This window comes from Saccostrea cucullata, unplaced genomic scaffold, assembly GCF_032062105.1.
Source record: "Saccostrea cucullata isolate Sc308-1 unplaced genomic scaffold, CSIRO_AGI_Scuc_v1 ctg22679, whole genome shotgun sequence".
Classification (NCBI taxonomy): Eukaryota; Metazoa; Mollusca; class Bivalvia; order Ostreida; family Ostreidae; genus Saccostrea; species Saccostrea cuccullata.
Window position 1 is genome coordinate 8,462 of NW_026926906.1, and position 20,302 is coordinate 28,763.

General features: G+C 33.7%; 1 protein-coding gene across 1 annotated transcript; it reads right to left on the bottom strand.

Moving 5' to 3' along the window:
- Positions 1 to 6,622: 6,622 nt before the first annotated feature.
- LOC134272870 (aldose reductase-related protein 2-like) lies at positions 6,623 to 8,121 on the bottom strand (the record flags this gene model as incomplete). Its single annotated transcript, XM_062755038.1, has 4 exons — positions 8,008 to 8,121; positions 7,543 to 7,655; positions 6,812 to 6,893; positions 6,623 to 6,706 (listed from the first exon to the last, which is right to left on the bottom strand). Coding segments are annotated over exons 1-4 (393 nt in total), but the record flags the coding sequence as incomplete, so codon positions are not given.
- Positions 8,122 to 20,302: the final 12,181 nt, after the last annotated feature.

A 20,302-nucleotide genomic window follows, 5' to 3' on the forward strand; every position in this document is an offset into this window, starting at 1 on the left:
CGTATCTGAGCTACAAATTAGACATACGAGATTAAGTGTAGATTTGCTATGACATTTGCTATCTACGTTCAAATTTTTTCATCGATTTTGAACTTAAATATTTCCACGTTGTTAGCAGATTTCTCTACTGCGCTTAATTTTTTATGATCTCTGTATTTCTGATGAGAATTCTACCAAAGTTGCACAACATGTAAAAGTGACTTTAGACTGTTATTGTTAAACACAATTGATTTAAATTGTGTAATTTATAGGAAATTTTTATAAAGTACCATAACAAATAGACTTATTTTTTTAATTTTTGTTAGTCTGAACTTATCAAAAATACACCAATACGCCATATATGACTTTAAGCAAAATAATTTAATGGCTAAAGAGGAGTTAATCAAATATTTTTTTAAGATTGATTGTACGTTAGTTGTTTAATGTACCTCTCGAGAATTTTTCATTCATATGGAAACGCCGTCACTTGCCGGCGGAGATACTGTAACCACTTTTGACCTATACTCTGCACTCTTGGCCATTGAGCAGTTAGGGGTCTTTTTTGTGCCAGCACTTACTGCGACACGGGACTACACTGTATAGGGTCTCAACCAAAGGAGTCAAGGACCGGTCTCCACGTCCTACAGTGGGATTCCGCGACGTAAGGATTGACTCCTTACTTCGCGACTGTTTAGTAGACGCTCTGACTAACCACTGCGCCACGCGGGGGACTATTTTCTATGAAGTAGCTTTAACTGTACTGTAGTCCTAGTTGAGCTAGATAAATAGTAGGAATTTCTCAATACTTCTCCTGCTCCAGAGTCAATTATTCTATTGGAGGAAACCTTACCTTAGACGGATTTTCATTTATTTCCCAATCATAACAAGAAGCACACGGCGGGTGTGACCGGTTGTCCATGGCAGCTGATCCCACCTCTAATATAGAGGTCTGTGTCTGCTTTGCTCCAAAATTTGTATTGTTTAATGGACTACTCGATTTGTTCGTATGTTTCTTTCAGAGAAAATCTAGTGGAATGTTTAACTTTTGGGAAACTTATTCTTCAGCACAGGTCATTTCCTTGATCTTCATTTCTAATCTACTTTTTTTTTATTTTAATACAGACTCTAAAACGTGTCACTACCGCAAAAAAGACTTTAACTTTAGTGCATTTTTTTATTGCAAACCTTTTTTAGCGATTTGTGTAAACCGTGCAACGTTTCATGTTAAACGTGTGGCCTGTCGTGAAAACTGTGCAGAGTTTTGTGTGAGCTCCAAAGCGTTTCGTGCAATCCATGAAGGGAGCGTGTTAGAAACGTGCGACTTTCGTATAAGAACCGTGAGAGAACCGTGTGGGATTCATTCGAAAGTCAATTCATTTTCAAAATGGGTATCGATGTGTCAGGCTGCCAAATAATGTTGTGTATTGCGAATCGTTTTCGAATATTTTATGCTCGATATTTCAAAGAAAGAAAATTTCTAAAGTATGAAACAAAATACATGTAAAAGTAAACGGTAATGTATTAATATTTAATTTGGTTTTTTTTTTCTCAAGATTAAGATGCTCAGTTAGAAAATGTGTTGAAACCGTATTTTATTTCGTGCAGCGTTTGGTGCAAACAGTGTCGCGAGAAAGTATCTTCTGGGTTATTAGCACGGTTAAGTTATTTAACAAAACCAAAATTACTCAAAATTACTCAAGATGTAACAATTTACTTTAAAAATCTTTTTCTTATATTTCAGGACAATTAAATGTGTCTGAGTTCCGGTTGATAAATCTTATGAAATATCCTAAAATGTGGAAAACAGTTTACTTCTTCCTGTTTCTTGATCTGCTTGTTTATACACCAGTAAACTGTCTCTCCCTGAATATTTCTAATCTTATCAATATTTACATTAATGGATGTGGAGAGGAATTTCTCTGTAAAGAATGGCCAGGTATGACAAAAGCTCAACATAATCAGGAAGTAAACCGATGTCCGCCATGTTCTTGTTCAGACGATTGTTTCAGTAACAACACCTGCTGTCCTGACAAGTTTTTCGAACGGAAAATCTCAAAATTTCAAACTCCATTTTTAATCAAAAAGAATTCATTTTTGTCTAAATATGTACAGTATGCTTTAATCTCTTATTGTCCATCGCATGCAAATTTGGAAACAAAACTCCATTGTGAAAAGTTTAAGCTGTCTGCAGACAATGAAGATCACAATAAGGACATTTTTCCTGTGACGTCAATTTTAACTAATTATTCTTATGCTAACCGCCATTGTGCATATTGTCACCAAGAAGCGTCTGATAATTTGAGAAAATGGGATATTGCTTTCACCAAAAGTGAATCCTATTATTTTAATTTCATCAGTTCTTTCTCTGATCTTCTCTCATTGCATGCAAAATATTTTTTGACAGTAACTTTTTCTCCCCCAAATGATTTAAAGGACAGGGTAATGATTAGACAAACTTATTTGGAGTTTGATGACATTTTTTTGTCTAATGACATTATCCAGGAGAATGACGATATCACTGTTGCATGTAGGTCTTCGTATGTACTGCCTTATAGAACATACAAAAATGTCTTCTGCTATCTGTCCTATTTAATCAGAAGTCAAGAATTTGATGTTGATTCCGTGATATCAGCGTGTAATGTGACGTCATTGTGGAACATATATGATTTATCAGTAGAAAGAGCCTGTCTTGATAACCCAGTGTCATATTTGACAATTCCTTATAAAAATGTCTATTGTTACCGATGTAATATGCCGTTATTGAATACTGTATCAACACCCGCTGTACCGTTTCAACGCACAAGAGCTACTTATAGTGATTTCTCAGCATCATTCCATGAAAATAGGATATCCAAAACAACAAGCTATCTTAGAATTGAGGACATAAAAATCCACCCCAGGTTTATTTCTGAAAGCATCCATTCTTTGCCAATTGACATGTTTACTTTTGATAGAACCACAACTGTTAACACTAATTTAACTCAGGAATTAATTTCGCTTAGTCATGGAGGCGTTTGCCGCTCAGGTTTTCCAGACGCTTGTGATTGTTCACCTACCTGTTTCTTTCACAATAAATGTAATTGTTGTATTGATACTGCAATACAAAATCCAATTACTTGTGTACATGAATATAATGGTGTCAAACATGAACCGATCGCAGTCATAAGTCATTGCTTCAATAGTGATCTAAAAGTCAGGAATGCCACTATGTTCGAAAAACTAAATGTGCTTTGCACAACCTGCACTGGACGATTTGGTTCCTTTCCTATTATGCATAATGAGATATCTTACAAAAACATCTTCTGTTTTCTATGTAACAATTTTATTCCCGAAGATAACAAGTTCATAATGAGTGAATACAAAACAACTACTGTTGAATTAAGATGTGATCTTCATAAGCCGTCCCTATATTTTATTTCCTTTAATTATATTTTTGAGGTTGCTTATTCGCGGAAGTGCACGATACGAATAGGAGCACTTGGAATGCCTGTTTGCCCTGAAAAGAAGACATTTATGAATCATTGCTACAAACATGGAAAAATGCGATCAATGATATATATGACAGATTGCAAACCAAAAGTCTTGCAATCTATGAATACTCCAAACAAGAATCAAAATCATTCTTGTATCTGTAGGGGAGGTTCAAAAACTAGTGAGTTTTTTTTTGCAAATGACCTAGTTTATTGTTCGACATATAAATCCGACTGCATGCATTGTGAATCATGTTCTACAAAATTTCCTGATATGTGTAAGTCAATAAAAAGTCCTGGAATTCCAACCAAGCAACAGTTAATGAAGCATTTATTTCTTCCAGAATTGCACCTTTCTAGTTCATCTTTTTCGACACCATCATTTGTAAGTAAATTGTTGATGTATCGAGGTAATTTTATGTAAGGTTAACGTGTAAAGTACATTTTTTTGAAAGACACCATTTATTGATCGACATACCAAAAACGATTGCGTATCACGTGTCATTTGTTTTACCAGATTCCTTGTGCAAGTCTGTAATTCCTAATTTTTAAATTAATTATTGAGATTAGTTATATAGAATTAAAAATTTTCTATTCTATATCTTTAACAACATGTCTTAGCAAATCTGACGTCAGTAAAATCAGTGTGAGGATTATTCTGGATAGAAAGGGGGTCTATTGTTTATAAAGTCAAAGTTTTATCTCTTTGAGAAACTTTTTTGTTTCTAGAAATTTTCTTGCTAAAACTAGCGCATATTTGTTGGGATCAAAATTTTCTCCAACAAAGGTGTCTGTAACATTATAGCCCGAAGGTCAGGGTTTCCTGTGGAAGTGGGAGAAGGTTGTTTTATTTAAAAATGAAAGTGTATTATTGTTTTTCACAAAAATGATTTTCGAATTTAATTTCTAACGGACGTAAATTATAGAGTGTATTTCTTTAAGACTTTTGACAAGGATTTTATCATCATAAATTTGAAGGCGAATAATGATTTTCATGAGTGGTCCTTCTCTACAAACAATTTAATTTTAAATTCATCAAGTATTTATTGGAGTATTCGGAAATTCTTCGTTTTAAAACCTAGAAGAAGTTTACTTAGAATAAGAGGCACTGCGATTTCAATTCTAAAGTAATTGCAAATTAAGAGGTTTATGTAAAATATTCATAAAATATAAATGATTTCCATTCTTTTTTTTCAGGCATCCAATCAAACATGTTACCCGGGAAGAAAAATGGTTGGCGATAAATGTCAATTGTTCTCTTCGGTTGGATATTCGATGAATTATGCTGGTAATATTGAGGTACATGTAATTGTACACACAACGGAAAAGATATTAGAAGTTTGGTTGAAAGACGTCAGGGAAAGTGTGCGAGCAAAATTAACAACAATTTATAAAACTCAAGATGGAACAATTACAGACGTCTTTTTTCTTCCCAGAACCAGAGCTATTCTCTCAACTGCAGATTCCAAAGGGAGATTTGCCTACGAGATTTTGGCATACGTTCATTATAGACTTTATTTTTATTCTCAATATGATCGTAAGACAGTGGAAGAGGAATTTTGGGGTCTATATAAACTGTTATCCATCAACAAAAGTTTATCTTTAAATACCACATTAAAGCTGTCTGGAAAATCACAAGCAACTCTAAAGGACACAGTAGAAGGTTCTTCGTCGTGGTTTGCATCAGAAAAAGAAAGATTCTTAAGATATTGTAAAATCGAGTATCAAAACACATTTACCACCCCTTTTCTTCTAAATTTTATCTCAGACATTCTTCATTGTCCTCATGAAACTTTTTTAGTATATCTTAGAGATAGGTTAGAAATGCTTACAACTGTATGCAATTCACTAAGCATGATATGTATAGCTACATTATTAACAATATTTTTAATTGTGCCAGATTTGAGAACCTTTCCGGGAATTAATATGATGAATGTCCTCATCTCTCTGTTCTTTATGCAGCTGTCATACACCATTTCACACTCGTTTCAGCATATCAGAGCACTTTGTATAAGTTTTGGGATTCTTCTTCATTATTTCTGGTTAGCCCTTTGTTGTGCTCAGTTCTTCTGTTGTCTTCATATGTTTCAAACCTTTGGATATAACTTAAAAAGCAGTTTAGTGGGTTCTTCTCATAAAAGTATGAAAAGAAATCTCTTAATGACCTATTTACTACCTATAGGTGTGGTCTTGGGAAACATGGGTATAATTTACGCCTACAGCCGTGAAATTGGATATGGTTCCAGATTTTGTTTTGTGGAAAACATGATTTCAAACATTGTGACGTTCATTTTGCCGCTTACAGTCACTTGCTTCGTGAACTTTGTTTTCTTTGTTTTATCTGCTATGACAATTGTATGTTCTGAAAAAATTCAGTCTTCGGTTGAAAACAAATCTTACATTATTCCTATAATCAAACTGTTTACTACCACGGGATTGGTTTGGGTTTTACAGATTATCGATGGGTTTCTACCCATTTCTACCTTTTCTTTCTTCACAACTCTCCTGACGTCTTCTCAAGGATTCATAATATTTGTAAGCTTTGTTTCTTCTGCAAAAGTTATCAGACGCTTGAGGAATGTTGTCAGCGAATTTCCAAGAGATTTGGGTCTACCCGATAGACAATGGTAGCTAACTACAAGGAAATTACTGATAAATCCGCATATTTTCTTAACTTAGGTTCATATGCCGGTATTGTTTATAGAGAACTATGTTGTAAAACCTCTAGTAAACGGAATGTTGTCATCTATCAAGTAGAATGTGAAAAAAAAATGTTTTTTTACAAGTAATCTTGTTTTTGTAGATTTTACAAATTCAATGTTTTGTGTTGTTTTTTTTTTTTTTTTTTTTTTTTTTTTTTTTGTAATATGGGTGTATTGGATTGTATTATTGTTTTGTAAATCTTAACATTGTTCTGTATGAAATATTGTTATTTGTAACAATACATGTAATTTCTATTAACTTTGTTTAATAAATATTAAAATTGAATCAATCTCTTGTCAAAGCCATTTTTTTCTTCTTATGGATAGAATAAATATGATTGGATAAAGATCCGAAGGATTCAAATCCATTTTGATCAAAAGTAGGAATATTTTTTAGTAAACCGTTCTTCTTGAATTTAATTGTCTTTTTTTCTTATTTGTCAAAGAGAGAATATCTACTATGCTTAATACCTGGATATTTCTACGAATTCTTTCTGGAGTAACACTCTTTGGAATTACAATAATACTTTTTTGGATGAGATTTCGAAGTAAAACCTGTTAAGGAAAATATGAAAAAAACTATATAATCCACAATATACGTAGATATTAAATAATATTTACTTCAACATCCATGATTGTCTTAATTCTTTTTAAATGCACCTGTGCAGGAGTTTTTCCATACTTTTTGGCTATTTTCTTAAGGATAAGGTCTTCTAGAGCAACCAATTCATCTGCTTTTTTACTAAAAAAAAAATTAAAAAATCCCCACATAAAAGACTTCTTTTGAGATTTTATTTCTTACCTCTTTTGAAATTTATTGAAAATGGGAAAAAAGTTATCAATAGTATGTGATATAGACCGGACGTACGTGTATCGCCATAATATTTATTTTTGATATACTGTAAATATTTGTTATATGTTTCAGACTCAGAACAATTAAAAACCACAAAAACTAGTACACTCTAGTAAGATTTCTTGTTTAAATAACCTTCAAAGCTCCCCGTTATTAATGTATAAATTTCAATTTTAATGATAGTCATGGATACACTCTTCTTTTGAACTTTACGTTTTAAAATAAATGTGTATGTCTTGAATAACTATTTCGGCAAGCAAAGAAAAAAATTGTAAAGTCGAAAAAGCTTTGGTAATTTTTGAAATGAATGTTTTATTCAAATATATATTTGAATTCATCATAATTTATGTAGCTTCACTACAATAAAAATACTTTATAACAATAGAAATAAATTAAAATCTTCGTCAAAAGATATGATTTTACGTCAATAGAACGCTTTGTTATATCCTTAATTCTTTATCAATAATTTATTATAAACTCAGTACATCAACGACTTTCATAAATGTTTTGATTTAAACAAAATGTTTGTGGTACTCACAGACGTTCAGGCCTTCCTGTAGATCCTTTAGGAGCGTAGGCTGTTAATGTAACGCCAAGCTTCTTACATACCTCAACCAACTCTTTCTGTGACCAATTTTTGTTACATTCCACCTGTGAAGAAAACTAAATCTTTACGCAGCGGACATTTATCCACAAAATACATGACATCTTTCATTGAAATAAACAAATTTCTTTAGAAGTTGATTCGGCAATTCACTTTTTATCTGCGTAATAACACGAGACAATAAGCTCGCGAAAATTTAATTCTTGCGTATAAAAGTATTCATTAAGATTACACAGAGGAAAACAACAATTCGTGAAAATTATGTCTAGCTAATAAAGAGTCAACGACTATCTCGCAAAATTATGCTGTCGCCAAAATTTTGTGATCTACAGTTTCAAGGTTGGTTAAAAGTAAATTAAATCATATGTAATATAAATGAAAATGGATACACTAACTCACTTTGTTTGTAACAGGTTTGTGTTTGGCCACCCTGCAGATTCTTTCGATTTGAGAGATACTAAAATTTGACACTCCAATGGATTTAGTTAACTTAAGATCTAAAAGTTCCTCCATTGTTTGTAAAGTGTGCGATATTTCTTTAATCATTTTATATAACAAATAATAAGCAATCTTTTTTTCATGCTTTGTCAATATAATAAATTTATTAACACAGGACATATTCTTTACCGTTCATTTGACTGAAAGGTGGCTAATTAAGGTTTACTGAAAGTTGACTAAAAGTTGAATGAAAAGTGACTAAAAGTTATCTGAAAGATGAAAATGTTTACTGAATGGTGAATAAACGTCTTTGAATAAAGTATATGGATATAACGAACAGTATTCAAGATCATAAGTCCATAAAACAAAACAAAATAGGAGTAGATAAACACGGACCTCCAAAACATCAGAGGTGGGATCAGGCGCCATGGAGGAGTGAGCATCCCCTGCTAACCGGTCACATCCGCCGTCTGCTTCTTGTCATGATCGGGAAATAATGGAAAAATCCGTCGTCAATTCAGTGTATAAATAATGGACTAACAATCAGTATGAAAAACGTCAGTCAGCATTTGACTTAATGATAAATTGTATTTCATGACAAAGCTATTGTATCGACCATAGAACTTACGAAATGATGACTTTAAATGAGAATGATGATATTCTTGTTTCATCAACTTGTTTGTTAATAATTTGCCTCGTTTTAGAAATTGTACATACGTAGAGCATGCACTTGCGTATCGAATCAACGGAGATCTATAAACTCCGTAAGCAGGTGATGAAGGTATATTACATAAGTAAGGGAAGTTGACGATCAAAAAGTTAAAGTCATCACGTTTATCATAGAGCTTGGTTGTTAGATTAACATTGACGTCTTTTTCAAGTAAAATATCCAAACATAAAACAGATGTGTCCCACTCTGTGGTATCTTTTACACCAATCTCACCAGGATATAGCGAATCGACACAAGAATAGAAATTACAATTGTTAATTGATAATACGTCGTCGATATATGTAAGTGTCGAGTTGAAGGCCACAGCAAGTGTTTTCTTCTTTCCACGCATAAGAGTTAGCACAAATTCTGCTTCAAATGAATTCGAAAATAGGTCTGTTAATAACGGGGCGCAATTGGTTCCAATGGAAATTGATTGTCTCCAAAAACATAGATGTTGTCAATCAGGAACTCAAGCATCTTTTTGATGTCGACTTCAGAGTACTTGTGTGTACAATCAGAATGTTTTTAACCAATATTTTTGCAAATGACCAATGACAAGGTAAGTAAATATTTACGCGTTCCATTTATATTCTGAAAAGCATCTGTCAATGATGTCAAAAAGAATTGATTTTAATTTATCGTGAGGAATGGTTGTGTATAAAGCTGAAAAGTCGTAAGATTTTAAGATATTGATTTTGGTAAAATCTTGTGATTTCAAAATGTCCGATAGATCCTTGGAATTTTTAAGTAGTAAAGGTCTTTATTTTAATTTGTGACTTATCATCTGGCATAATGTTTTTGATGACGCAGCTTGAAAGATGAGGGTTATCTACATTTTAGTCATATATAATTTATGGTCCTCATTATATTATAAACTGTATTTACGTCATCAGTTAATAAGTGTTTAGAATTACGTGCATTTACTAAGCAGATGTGCATAAAATTACACGCACTTACAAGTTTAAATTTATATTTTCTTAATCGGTATTACAAGATATCTTAGAACTTGTTGACATGAACATACAGAGAGAGGAGGATGGAGACAGAAAATAATGAATTGACAAATCAGACAAATTTACCTTACCTGATAAAAATCATGAACATATAAAGCTTTTTTAATATTTTGAATGGATTTGCAAAAAACACATATTTCCTTTTCTATTGGCATGGTAAATAGGGTTAAACTTGATGTATATTTCACACTTGCACTTTTATTGACTGATAGTGTTAGGTCTAATACGAAATAAATTAAATGTTCCTGTTTTCGAAGAGTAAATTATTTTCAAAAAAAAAACATTAATAATATAGAATCACTTTCCTTTTATTTTGTTATTCATATTGTTATACTTATGCAAAATAATTAAAGGGATCGATTAAGTCGTGTCTCTGATAAACTAACAGTGACAGCATAATTGTTTTTCTAAGGTAGGATTCATCAATAATTTTCGAAATTTTAAGCAATCAATTGATTTATAAAAAATCTTTCTTTAAATTGTGGAGATCTGGGGCTAGTAAAATAAATTATTAAGGGTACTTAAGTCTAAGACTATGCATAAGTAAGACTTCAATACTTAAACCCCAGTCACATTTCCAAAAACGACCAACAGCCGATGGTTTTTGAAGCAGAAATGGGATTCTTCAGGTGACAGCTGGCAGTTCATCGACCGTTGTCTTGCCCGCTTTTGACCTATTTTTCTGTCGGCCGACCAATTCTGTGTCTATCGGTCCAAGCTGTATTTTTTCTGCGTCAGTGGCCGATTTCTTCTATTGAAGTTATCCATCGACCAACCTTCGATCATCGTCCGACCATCAGCGGTCAGTTTATTAAGTTGGTCGACCGTCGTTCGACAAAAAGGGTGTCCAAAATCTCCGCCGACGGTTAAAATCAAACTGTAGTTCGATGATCGGGCGTCGATTGGGCGACTTGTGAATATTTAAACTATTAAGGATACATAACATTAAACAAAATTTTAATGCATGGATTGATATATATTTTTTGAACGGAAATACTTTTGGTAATATCAATAATTAATCCGTAATATATAATGAAAATCTTAAGCATTCTTTGCTCCTTAGATATGCGCCATTTGTCGTTTTTTTATTCAATTCTATACAGATTTTGCACACACTTTTAATATTGTGTCACGATCTTACAAAGCTCTGCTATTTTGCCTTGCAAACAATACTCACGTCACCTATCTGAACATAGATCTATGAAAAATATATCTGATTTCTAAGGAAAAAAGATTGTTTGTGTTATTTATCCACGTCATTGGTGTTCCTAGGAATTAATGTGACTGCTCCGTGTCGCCCGACAAGACCAGAAAAATTTAGTCGCCCGATCATGGCTTAAATGTGACCTAGGCATTAATACATTCTTAAGCTTAAGACAGCAACTTTCAGCGTGCTACGATATCAAAATGGTAACATCGGTTAGTCCTTAAAGTATCAGTCACATTATCCAGCGATGGGTATACGATAGGCAACCAATGCGTTTTATGAGAAAAATGGCGTGGTTGCCGGCCGGACTTACAAAGGCCCAGCGATGCATTGCTAATCATAAAACGATGTTCCAGGATAATCGGGCGATGTATATTACATCGCTCATATATTGGTGAACATTGTTCGTACATCGGTCGATATGGGCCAAAAATTGATCGGTCGTTATCTGTTTAACACTACTCAACCCCCCCCCCCCCCCCCCCCCCCGATGACCTCAGATTCAACGACTATTGGACGATGCGCGGCCATACATCAGCCGATCCTTCAAAGATGTTTTAATGATGGGTTGCCGATGAGGAGCGATGTGAGGCATCATTGGAGACATGCTGAATTTTAACTATTCTTTCCTACCGATCATTAGTCACCGTCCGACAAGTGGTGCCCGGCCGGCAACCAAATGTATACCCCATCGTTGGATAATGTGACTTATACTTAAGCAAGTTCTGGGCGGCCGGTAGAGGTGATTTAAGTATGTCTTATGTATCATATACAAAAATTTAGAATTAGATATTGTTAAATTCCGGCATGAACACATTCATGTGATTTTTTTCAATTAAACAAGATGAATATATACATGTACATGTTACAGTACAGCGAGATATATAGATTTTAATAATTTGTACATTAGATTAATATTGCTAAATTTGTAAAAAATTGACTTTGGTACACACATTCATAAATTTATTTGTTTGGATTGATGCTTAATACGTTATAAAAACTACTCACTATAAGTAAACAATTGTACAAGAATGACAGCCTTACATGTATTTGAGAAATTTTAGAAAGAACAGGACATTCAATGACAGAGTGTTTCTTAGAGAGTCAGAGGATGATGAATATCTAATTTCAAGTTATCGCCTCCACAGAGATCTGATAGAAAGAGTCTGTGAGCTGATTACATGAGAGGTGGAACGCGAGACAAAAAGAAACCACGCTTTGACAAGTACTCACGGCTCAGCGATACTATATGTAACCGGTAGTCTTTTTAGTGTTTTAGGAGATGCTCTCGGTATGTCTAGAATGACAGTGTCAGGGGTGATATCACTGGTATCAACGAGTATTGCAAATCATGTAGACGAATATATACGATTTCCAAACTCCAGTACAGAGAAAATCAATGTAATGCAAAAGTACCACGAGTTATCAAGGTTTTCTAATATTTTGCGTTGCATTGATGGAATTTATGTTCCAGAGAATCCTATTAAAACACCTCAAAAGGATGAACACTTGTATGTCAGCAGAAAGAACTTTCATTCCTTAAATGTACAAGGTGTGTGTGACTTCGACCTCCGATTAACAAATTTAGTGGCCAAGTGGCCTGGAAGTTCCCATGATTCCTTTATATATGTAAACTCTGCTCTTTCATTGAACTTTAGATGTGGTAAGTACCAGTATTTAATAGAATAACTTTTAAGCATAATTTTAAATGCTCTTTTTTATGCATTAAACGCAGCTCAAATTTGATATACAGATGAAATATCTTTTAATATTTGTATTTAGGAGAAATAGGCGAAGGGTGGCTTCTAAGAGATTCGGCATACCCCCGCAGACCCTGGATGCTGACTTCATATCTACAACCTTCGATACGATACATGTCACACAAAGGCGAGAAACACAATGGAGCGCTTTGGAGTGTGGAAAGGTCGTTTCCGATGCCTTGATAAAAGTTTAATGACAATTTTATCTACGACGGAAGTGTGAATTACGGAAGAGAGACAAAACCGCATCTTGTATGATGACTTTTTAAAAATTTTATTGGCAGTCACTGAATTCTGCTGGTAAAATAAAGTTTTCAACATTATTGTTTTCGATGCAAATGGGAAATCACCGTCTGCTTCTTTCTTCCTCTAATTGTTATCTTTTTTTCCTCTATTTTGATTTTTTTCTATCTTTTCTCCAATTTCTTCTTCAGTCTCTATCTGCATTGCCTAATGCCACTTTAATTAAGTTTGTGTGTACTTTTTCTTAGAATAAACATATAGTATAACAGATTCATGACATCGTAGATTAATTTTATTTTGTACCTCTCCTTTTCTCTTTCAATAAGTTCTTGCTCCCCCATCAAATGCTTTTAGAGCTCTTGTGGATACCATTGGATGAGGATTCCCTACTTCAATCATTGTGAACGCAGGTGGATGATATACCTTGACTTTGTAAATCACTGCTCATTAACTAGTCTTGATGTATGGTTGAATAAATTTTCAAATATCGTATATTTTGACGTTATTAATTTTCGTTGGTTTTTTTTTTTTTATTTTGATTGATTGAGAAATGCTTGATCAGTTTCAATCAGTACAAACTGATTGTAATTTCTACATAATGTATCTTATATATTTTCTTTTTTTTAACTTCTCAGTTATGGAAGAGAGAAGGAGAGATAATTTTAATGTACCCCAATTACTTAATGTGAGATTTTAACATATTTCTAATACTTCAAAATCAATTTTGTCAAAGTGTTATGGTCTTATTTTTAATTTTGACTCATCGTCTTGCAAAATTTTCTTGATAGCTATCAAATCATTACGCAGCTTGAAAAATTGGGGCTCTCTGAATTTTGGTCCTTTGTAATTCAAGGTTCTCTTTATGAACTGTATTAAGTAAACGTTATCCGTAGAGACGTGTTTAAAGCTATCGTGCAAGAATATAAAGCGCTATGCGTATTACCTGATACGGTGTCCGTACTATTTCTCTTGTCTACTCCTGATTAACGATTAGTGTTAAATATTTCTATGGAGAATCCCATATATAGACAGTACAGGTTTGACATACAATCGATGTAAACACTAGGCCTTTCAGGTCAGTGTGCACAAACCCTTGACCGTGACTAAACGTCTTATATATGGAATTGAAATATCAGTAGAGAAGAGAAATAGCACCGACGCCGTATCACATGTGATATATACCGGATATAACGCTTTATATTCTTGTGCGATAGCTTTACAATACGTTTACTTAACAACTGTTTATATGATTTCTTGTTAGTCAAAAGTCACATTTCCTAAGTTGGAATTCTAAGCCTATAGACACGAACATACTGAGAGAGAGAGAGAGAGCTGGGGGACAGAAAATAATTATTTTGCAAACCTTGACACATTAAACTTACCTGATAAAAACAATAAATATATCAACCTGTAGACTTTGATCGGATTCACAAAAAGCATATTTTTTTTAATTGGCATGCCCAATCGGGTTAAACATGATATAGTTCACACTTGCCTATTTCTTGACAGGTACCTATAATACCAAATAAATTAAATGTCCCTGATTTTGTCGAATAAATCAATTCTAAAAGATATTATTTATATAGAATCACTTTCCTTTTCTTTGGTTATTCAGATTTTTAATACTCTTGCAAAAGGATCGTTTGAGTCGTGTCTTTAACAAAGAAACAGTGTCATGTAATTTTTTTTTTAAAGGTAAGATGCGTTAATATCTTTTAAAATTTTAAACAATCAAATGCTTTATTTCAAAAATGATTTATTCTAATTGTGAATAATCAAATGCTAGCATATTATTCTTTCGCTGTTGTTGTTTCTTAATTTCATAATACTAACGAGGAAAAGCAATTCATTAAAGTGCTCAAACTTTTGTAACATAAAAATGTGCAAATGGGAAAAACACAGCATCTTGTCAGTTCCATTCAATATTTATTTTTTCAAGTTTCTAAACCGCCTCGGTAGCTCTATCATCAGAAACTCGGCTGCAACTCACCGAAGTCGACAAAAAAAATAAGAAGCAACGGTTCCTTAACAAGCACCCGGCACTGGGAAGTAGAACTTGCGTGTCCTTCGATGAAGACGTCAAAAACCGCGTGTCACGGCAGGCGGCTGCTGCACGACAAAGTTCTCTCACTGTTCAAAGGCCAAAGTACTGAGTGAAGATCAAATTGTTAAGGTTTTCACCGGTGTATGGTGAAGTGTCTATATATGTCAAAAATTCTCGAAAAGGACGTAAAAGAAACAAGGCCCAATCAATCGATCAAGTTTACACGTTTATAAAACTTAAGGCTTTATATGGCGTATCTGAGCTACAAATTAGACATACGAGATTAAGTGTAGATTTGCTATGACATTTGCTATCTACCTTCAAATTTTCTCACCGATTTTGAACTTAAATATTTCCACGTTTCTATTGTAAAAGTGACTTTAGACTGTTTGTTATTGTTAAACACAATTTATTTAAATTGTGTAATTTACAAGAAATTTCTATCTTTTTATAAAGTACCAAAACAAATAGAATTAATTTTTAAAGATCTTTTCAATTTTTGTTAGTCTGAACTTATCAAAAATACACCATATATGACTTTAAGCAAAATAATTTAATGGCTAAAAAAGGAGTTAATCAAATATTTTTTTTAAGATTAATTGTACGTTAGTTGTGTAAGGTACCTCTCGAGAATTTTAATTCATATGGAAACGCCACCACTTGCCGGCGGAGAGCTACTGTAACCAATTTTGACCTATGCTCGGCACTCTTGGCCATTGAGCAGTGAGGGGTCTTTTTTGTGCCAGCACTTACTGCGACACGGGACCACACTGTATACGGTCTCAACCAAAGGAGTCAAGCACCGGTCTCCACGTCCTACAGTGGGATTCGATCCCGCGACGTAAGGATCGACTCCTTACTTCGCGACTCTATAGTAGACGCTCTGACTAACCACTGCGCCACGCGGGCGACTATTTGCTATGAAGTAACGTTAATTGTACTGTAGTCATAGTAGAGCGAGATAAAAGTAGGAATTCCTCAATACTTCTCCTGCTCCAGAGTCAATTATTCTATTGGATCATGACAAGAAGCACACGGCGGGTGTGACCGGTTGTCCGTGGCAGCTGATCCCACCTCTAAGATAGAGGTCCGTGTCTGCTTTGCTCCAAAATTTGTATTGTTTAAAGGACTTTTGAGCTTCAGTACTACTCGTTTTGTTCGCATGTTTCTTTCAGAGAAAATCTAGTGAAATGTTTAACTTTTGGGAAACTTATCCTACAGCACAGTTTATTTCCTTGATCTTCATTTCTAATCTACTTTTTTTTATTTTAATACAGACTCTAAAACGTGTCATTACCGAAAAAAAGACTTTTCTTTAGTGCATTTTTTTTAATTGCAAACCTTTTTTAGCGATTTGTGTAAACTGTGCAACGTTTCGTGTTAAACGAGTAGCCTGTCGTGTAAACTGTGCAGTGTTTTGTGTAAGCTCCAACGCGTTTTGTGCAATCTATGAAAGGAGCGTGTTAGAAACGTGCGACTTTCGTGTAAGAACCGTGATAGAACCGTGTGGGATTCATTCGAAACTCAATTCATTTTCAAAATGGGTATCGATGTGTTAGGATGCCTAATAATGTGTATTGCGAATTGTTTTCGAATATTTTATACTCGATATTTCAAAGAAAGAAAATTTTTAAAGTGTGAAACAAAATAAAAGTAAACGGTAATGTATTGATATTTAATTTGGTTTCTTTTTTTTCTCAAGATTAAGATGCTCAGTTAGAAACAGTGTTTATTTCGTGCAGCGTTTGATGCAAACAGTGTAGCGAGAAAGTATCGTCTGGGTTATTAGCACGGTTAAGTTATTTAACAAAACCAAAATTAAATTACTCAAAATGTAACAACATACTTTAAAAAATCTTTTTCTTATATTTCAGGACAATTAAATGTGTCTGAGTTCCGGTTGATAAATTTTATGAATAATCCTAAAATGTGGAAAACAGTTTACTTCTTCCTGTTTCTTGATCTGCATGTTTATACCCCAGTAAACTGTCTCTCCCTGAATATTTCTAATCTTATCAATATCTAGATTGATAGATGTGGAGAGGAATTTCTCTATAAGAATGGCCAGGTATGACAAAGGCTCAACACAACCCTGAAGTAAACCGATGTCCGCCATGTTCTTGTTCAGACGATTGTTTCAGTAACAACACTTGCTGTCCTGACAAGTTTTTCGAACGGAAAATCTCAATATTTCAAACTCCATTTTTAATCAAAAAGAATTCATATTTGTCTAAATATGTACAGTATGCTTTAATCTCTTATTGTCCATCGCATGCAAATTTGGAAACAAAACTTCTTTGTGAAAACTTTAAGCTGTCTGCAGACAATGAAGAAGACATTAAGAATATTTTTCCCGTGACGTCAATCTTAACTAATTATTCTTATGCTAACCGCCATTGTGCATATTGTCATCAAGAAGCGTCTGATAATTTGAGAAAATGGGATATTGCTTTCACCAAATATGAATCCTATTATTTTAATTACATCAGTTCTTTCTCTGATCTGCTCTTATTACAAGCAGTAGATGTTTTGACCGTAACTTTTTCTCCCTCAAATGTTTTAAAGAACAGGGTAATGATAAAAGAAAAATATTTGGAGTTTGATGACATTTTTTCGCCTGATGACATCCAAGAGAATGACGATATCGCCGTTGCATGTAAGTCTTCGTATGTACTGCGTTATAGAACATACAAAAATGTCTTCTGCTATCTGTCTTATTTAATTAGAAGTCAAGAACTTGATGTTGATTCAGTGATATCAGCGTGTAATGTGACGTCATTGTGGAACATATATGATTCATCAGTAGAAAGAGCTTGTCTTCATAATCCAGTGTCGAGTTTGAAACTTCCTTTCAAAAATGTCTATTGCTACCGATGTAATATGCCGTTATTGAATAATGTATATACTCCCGCTGTACCGTTTCAATGCACTAGAGTTACTTACAGTGATTTTTCAGCATTATTCTATGAAAGTAGGATATCCAAAAGAACAACGTTTCTTACAATTGACGACATAAAAATCCACCCCAGGTTAATTTTTGAAAGCATCCATTCTTTGCCAATTGACATGTTTACTTTTGATAGGACCACAACTGTTAACACTAATTTAACTCAGGAATTAATTTCGCTTAGTCATGGAGGCGTTTGCCGCTCAGGTTTTCCAGACGCTTGTGATTGTTCCCCTACCTGTTTCTTTCACAATAAATGTAATTGTTGTATTGATACTGCAATACAAAATCCAATTACTTGTGTACATGAGTATAATGGTGTCAAACATGAATCGATCGCGGTCATAAGTCATTGCTTCAATAATGATCTAAAAATAAGAAATGCCACTATGTTCAAGAAATTAAATGTGCTTTGCACAACCCACACTGGCCGATTTGGCTCCTTTCCTATTATGCATAATGAGATATCTTACAAAAACATCTTCTGCTTTCTATGTAACAATTTTATCCCCGGAGATGACAAGTTCATAATGAGTGAATACAAAACAACTACTGTTGAATTAAGATGCTATCTTCATAAGCCGTCCCTATATTTTATTTCCTTTGATGATATCTTTGAGGTTGCTTATTCGGGGAAGTGCATGATACAAATAGGAGCTCCTGGAATGCTTGTTTGCCCTGAAAAGAAGAAATTTATGAACCATTGTTACAAACATGGAAAAACGCGATCAATGATATATATGACAGATTGCAAACCAACAGTCTTGCAATCTATGAATACTCCAAACAAGAATCAAAATCATTCTTGTATCTGTAGGGGAGGTTCAAAAACTAGTGAGTTTCTTTTTGCAAATGACCTAGTTTATTGTTCGACATATAAATCCGACTGCATGCATTGTGAATCGTGTTCTACCAAATTTCCTGACATGTGTCGGACAGTCAAAAGTTTTGGAATTCCAACAACGGACAACTTAATGAAGGATTTATTTCTTCCAAAATTGCACCTTTCTAGTTTGGCTTTTTCGACAACATCATTTGTAAGTAAATTGTTGATGTATCGAGATAATAGTATGTAAAGTTCATGTGTAAAGCGTATTTTTGAATGACCCAATTTATTGATAGACATACCAAAAACAATTGCATATCATGTGTCGTATGTTTTAACAGAATCCTTGAACAGGTCTGTAATTCGTATTTTCTAAAATTAATTATTGCGATTTGTTATATAGAAATCAAGGTTTCCTATTCTATATCTTTATTATGCCTTAGCAAATTTGACGTCAGTGAACCCAGGTTGAGAGTTATTCTGGATTGGAAGGGGTATTGCTTATAAAGTAAAAGTATTATTTCTTTGAGAAACTTGTTTGCTTCAGGGAATTTACCAGATGAAACTAGAGAAAAGTCGTTGGGATCAAAATTTCTCTAATAAAGGTGGTTGTGACATTGTAGCCCAAAGGTCAGGGTTTCCTGTGGAAGTGGGAGGAGGTTCTTTTAATTAAGAAATAAGGTATCATTTTCAAACATCTATCGGGCTATAAAGACGGGTTCATATCATATATTTGCCTGCTTATGAATTTTAACGCGTGAAATGTTTTTATTTTTCAAACCCGAGGGCATATATGTAATCCAATCATTGCGCATCGAATCTTTATGACGCCATAGAGAAATTACGTCGAACGTTTATGATGTTCGAGGAACCTGTATTTATACAGTTATAGATACACATTGCATTCAGTAGTGTTATATAAAAGGAAACATTTGCAAATACAAATATTTCAAAAAGAAGGTGTATTATTACTTTTTAAAAAAATGAATTTCGAATTTAATTTCTAATGGACGCAAATTAAAGAATACATTTATTTAAGACTTTTGAAACGGATTTTAACATCATAAAATTGAAAGCAAAGAATGATTTTCATGAGAGAAGCTTGTCTACAAAAAGTTTGATTTTAAATTCATCAAGTATTTATTAGTCTAAGAGTACTTAGAAGTTTTTTTTCTTTTAAAACCTAGGAGCAGTTTTACTTATTAAAAGGAGCGCTGCGATTTCAAGTCTAAAGTTATTGCAAGTTAAAGGGTTTAGGTAAAACATTGCTTAAATATATATGATTCCCATTCTCTGTTTTAGGCATCAAATCAAACATGTTACCCGGGCCGAAAAATGGTTCGCGATAAATGTCAATTGTTCTCTTCGGTTGGATATTCGATGGATTATGCTGGTAACATTGAGGTACATGTAATAGTACACACAACGGAGAAGATATTAAAAGTTTGGTTGAAAGACGTCAGGGACAGTGTGCGAGCAAAATTAACAACAATTTATAAAACTC